General features: G+C 45.0%; 1 protein-coding gene across 1 annotated transcript; it reads left to right on the forward strand.

Annotated features, from left to right (window-relative positions):
* Positions 1–6: 6 nt before the first annotated feature.
* Positions 7–3,653, forward strand: LOC116378256 (transcription initiation factor TFIID subunit 9-like). Its single transcript, XM_031840097.1, has 6 exons — positions 7–333; positions 1,207–1,343; positions 1,957–2,091; positions 2,171–2,249; positions 2,772–2,885; positions 3,251–3,653. The coding sequence occupies exons 1-6, from the start codon at positions 213–215 to the stop codon at positions 3,403–3,405; spliced, it is 741 nt and encodes a 246-aa protein (XP_031695957.1). The 5' UTR covers positions 7–212; the 3' UTR covers positions 3,406–3,653.
* Positions 3,654–3,870: the final 217 nt, after the last annotated feature.

The raw sequence follows: 3,870 nt of genomic DNA on the forward strand, positions 1-3,870 counted from the left end.
TATACTGTACTACACCTCAGAGGTACATGTTGTACTTTATACTGTACATGTTGATTTATGTATATTGATATGTTATATTTTTAGAGATACGAGGTTCTCACCGGACGGCAGCGCTACAAACATGATCTTCTAGAATCTGAAGTATTAATGTAGAATAAAGGAAACAGGATATGAAGCAGTAGCATCAGATATACGTACCACATGTTCTTCACATGACTGCGTTGTCCTCTGATGGACCCTCACTGTCTCAGGTGATGATCCAGATCCTGAAGGACATGGGGATCACCGAGTACGAGCCCCGAGTCATCAACCAGATGTTGGAGTTCACCTACAGTGAGTCATCAGCTGATGTTTGATGTTTTAAGTTCACGTTGAGACTTTCTGATAAAAATATTATTCATGTTAATTCTCAAACTCCAGCAAATTTGAAACCAATAACACAGAAGCACTTATATTTACATAATATTTAATTATATGAAGGTTAAAAACACAGAAGTCAGTTAGTCTCTTGTGGTTTATTCACGAGGAGCCGACGGCGTGGGCAGAGAAGGCCCTGATGAAGCTGTAAAGGGTTTTATTCTTTAGTGAACTCCTCCTAGAGACTTCATCAGATCCACTTTAAATTTTGTCAATACAATGACATCACCGTTGTGATTAAAAGTTATCAAAAGCTTTACGTTTGACGGAATCGTTTAGCCGTAGCGTAGCTTTACGTGATTCCCCATCAAACAAGCTGATGTAACTCAGCTGGACTTGTTCCAAACGCTCCCAGACTTCTCGTGCTTGATGACACTCATGGCCTGAGGATGTCTACAAGCTCATCTTCACTAGTACTCACAGCGCCACCTGCTGGTGAAAGGGTACATGACTTTTACACAATGTTGTTTACACTTGATACAGACCATCATGATGCATGTTTGCACGTGTTCTGTAGCGCCACACAGCGGATACAGGAAGCATCGGACTATTTGCAAAGCATCAGGCGGTCCATGCGGGAAAAAACCGTCAGACTCGCGGATATAAATACACTTTTTATCTCATCTGATCTCAAACCAAGTCTCTGCTGGTTTCAGACTAAATGAAACTTTATTGTACTCACATGTTAGTACTTAATAATACTATTACAGTTCTAACAATACCTTTAATAATACAACTAGTACACAACATGACAGCCAGTCGTTCAGGTTCTTCTGTTTCTGTTCACAGGATACGTGACGTCCATCATCGAGGACGCCAAGATCTACGCCACGCACGCCAAGAAGTCCAGCGTGGACGCCGACGACATCAAGCTGGCGATCCAGTGTCGCATGGACCAGTCGTTCACCTCGCCGCCGCCACGAGACGTAAGCTCCACCTGCTCAGGTTAACCCTTTAAACACCAACAGCTCCCACAGCGCTTTGTCTCCTCTCCTCTCCTCTCCAACATCCTGGTCCATGCTGGTCGATGCTGGTCCATGCTGGTCCATGCTGGTCCATGCTGCCGGCGGGCTCTGTTGTTGAACTGATTGTAAATGTTTTGCTGCAGAAGACGAGGGTCGACTCCCTGCTGTGTAGATGCTGTGTAGTATCTGGTTCCACCACTAGATGGAGCCTCTGACTGTAGAGTCACAGGTGTGAACACAATGCTTCTGTGACGTATTGATCGTTGACTCATCGAACGTTTTAGTCAGTTGAACAAGTTTTCTGTTGTTCATTATTTGTTTTTTGTCTTTTAAAGCTTTTGTGAGAAACTGTTTTATAGATTCAACCAATCAGTGAGTCACAACATGCTGTGAGCAGTTATGAACCTGTGAGGAGCACCGCTAGTTATAGATACTAGTACTCTCATCAGTACTCTCATCAGTACTCTCATCAGTACTCTCATCAGTACTCTCATCAAACAGGTTTCAGGGGAGGAGCTGCTGACGAATGTGCGGTGTGTTTATGATGTTTATATGTGTTCTGTCATGTGTCCAGTTCCTGTTGGAGGTTGCTAGGCAGAAGAACCTAACCCCCCTCCCTCTGATCAAACCCTACACCGGACCCCGACTCCCTCCGGACCGCTACTGTCTGACTGCACCCAACTACAGACTGAAGACCGTCCAGAAGAAGGTACCGACACACGCTTACTTTGAGTGATGTTCTTCTTCTCCTCCACAACACAACTCCCCTATCGTCTGCTTCCTCTCAGGTGACGTCGGTCGGCAGGATATCGGTTCCTCGGCTCAGCGTCGGCACCGTGTCCAGCAGACCGGGCACGCCCACCCTCGGTGAGTGAAGGCTAGAGGGTTACCCAGAATGCAATGCAGCTACGCGCTCGCATTCACATGTTGAACCGTCAACACTGCTACCAGAAGGAACTGTGGGAAAATATAATATATATATATATTATTTATATATAAAACACCATTTAGTATTTAAAATGTTTAGCCAGAGATCTCTGAGAGACGTCAGATTACAGGAGATGATCTGATGTTGTCATGAACACATGAACACATGAATACATGAACATGTTTTTACTGTAAAGTGAGTCTGGAACTGATTTCTTTAAATGTTCTCAGGACGTAAACTGAAACTCTTCCACACTTTTTTGGGTTTATTCTGCAATCAAACCAACATCTGAACACTCAATACAGGTGTTTCACCCAATGCATTCTGGGAAATGTAGGCAGGTCTCCTTGAACATCATAACCAACCAGATTTAAACGGATATATTCTCTTTAGATGGGTTCTTCTCTGTGAGACCAGGTCCCAGTAGGACCAGTGTGTTCTGACCCGCGTTCTCTCCACAGGAGCCCCGTCGGTCCACTCCGTCAGCACTAAGGTGGGACCTCCGGTGTCTCTGACGGGTCAGAGGTTCACGGTTCAGATCCCACCGCCCTCTCAGACGGCCGCCAGCAAAACCAGTAAGAGCCTCTCCTCCTGTCACTCACATGTTTACGTCTTTATTGAACATTCAGAATCAAAAGTGTTTTGGACAAAATTGTTGTTCAATAAACAAGAAAACACAAAACTACAAGTTAAAGTCCATCGTAGAATCGGCCTAAAGGGTTACTACTATAATAATAATAACAACAACAACAACAATCGGGACCTTTCAATCCCTCTGTCTCTTCTTCGAGTGTTTGCACGGTCGTGCTTTTATTCTTCGGGTGCTCTGCTCTCAACGCCGTTCAAGAGGAGCAGCGTATGAAACCATCCCGTTAACGTCAGATAACCACGTTAGAATAAAACAGAGTTTAACCCTTCGCTGCTCTTCTCCCTCCGACAGCGACGCCGTCCACGCCCGCCGTCTCCAACGTCCTCATCAACCCGTCTCTGATTGGCTCCAAGAACATCCTCATCACCACCAACATGGTGACGCAGAACTCCAGCGACTCGCTGAAGAGGAAACACGAGGACGACGACGACTACGACGCTTTATGACAGCGCGACTCACGACGGCTCTTTTTACAAAAACTAAAAACATAAATCACCTTTTTAATAATCCTGAGAAATGAAAACATTTTGACCCCGATTACTGTCGACACCAGAACCTGATCCAGCTCATGAAGAACTGTTACTTTAGTTTTCTAGGACATGTGTTGAACCGCAGCAGACTGCTGACGCTGGTTGTGGATTCAAACTGAAAATCTGATGTTCCAGCGATTTACAATAAACTGCGTTAAAATCAACTCTGCCTCTGTTTTTACCCAAACTGCCTTAAAAGTCATATTATAGCACAGGGGTCACCAATAGGCAGACCGTGGTCCGGATCTGGACCCAGGACCTAAAACTGATAGATAATTAAGAATTATTCTATTTTAACCGGCGCAGCTTTTCCAGCCGTTACGGCACTTGTTCAGCGGTGCAGGAAACACACCGACCAGTGCGTGTGAATCACATCACGTG

The sequence above is a fragment of the Anarrhichthys ocellatus genome, unplaced genomic scaffold, assembly GCF_004355925.1.
Source record: "Anarrhichthys ocellatus isolate YVR2014 unplaced genomic scaffold, GSC_Weel_1.0 scaffold2310, whole genome shotgun sequence".
In the NCBI taxonomy this organism is placed as follows: Eukaryota; Metazoa; Chordata; class Actinopteri; order Perciformes; family Anarhichadidae; genus Anarrhichthys; species Anarrhichthys ocellatus.

Excerpts from the sequence above, each read along its gene's own strand:
- LOC116378256 (XM_031840097.1), top strand. The coding sequence starts at position 213 with ATGACTGCGTTGTCCTCTGATGGACCCTCACTGTCTCAGGTGATGATC. Across the intron at positions 334-1,206 it reads GATGTTGGAGTTCACCTACA|GATACGTGACGTCCATCATC; the intron begins GTGAGTCATCAG and ends TTCTGTTCACAG. Across the intron at positions 2,092-2,170 it reads TGAAGACCGTCCAGAAGAAG|GTGACGTCGGTCGGCAGGAT; the intron begins GTACCGACACAC and ends GCTTCCTCTCAG.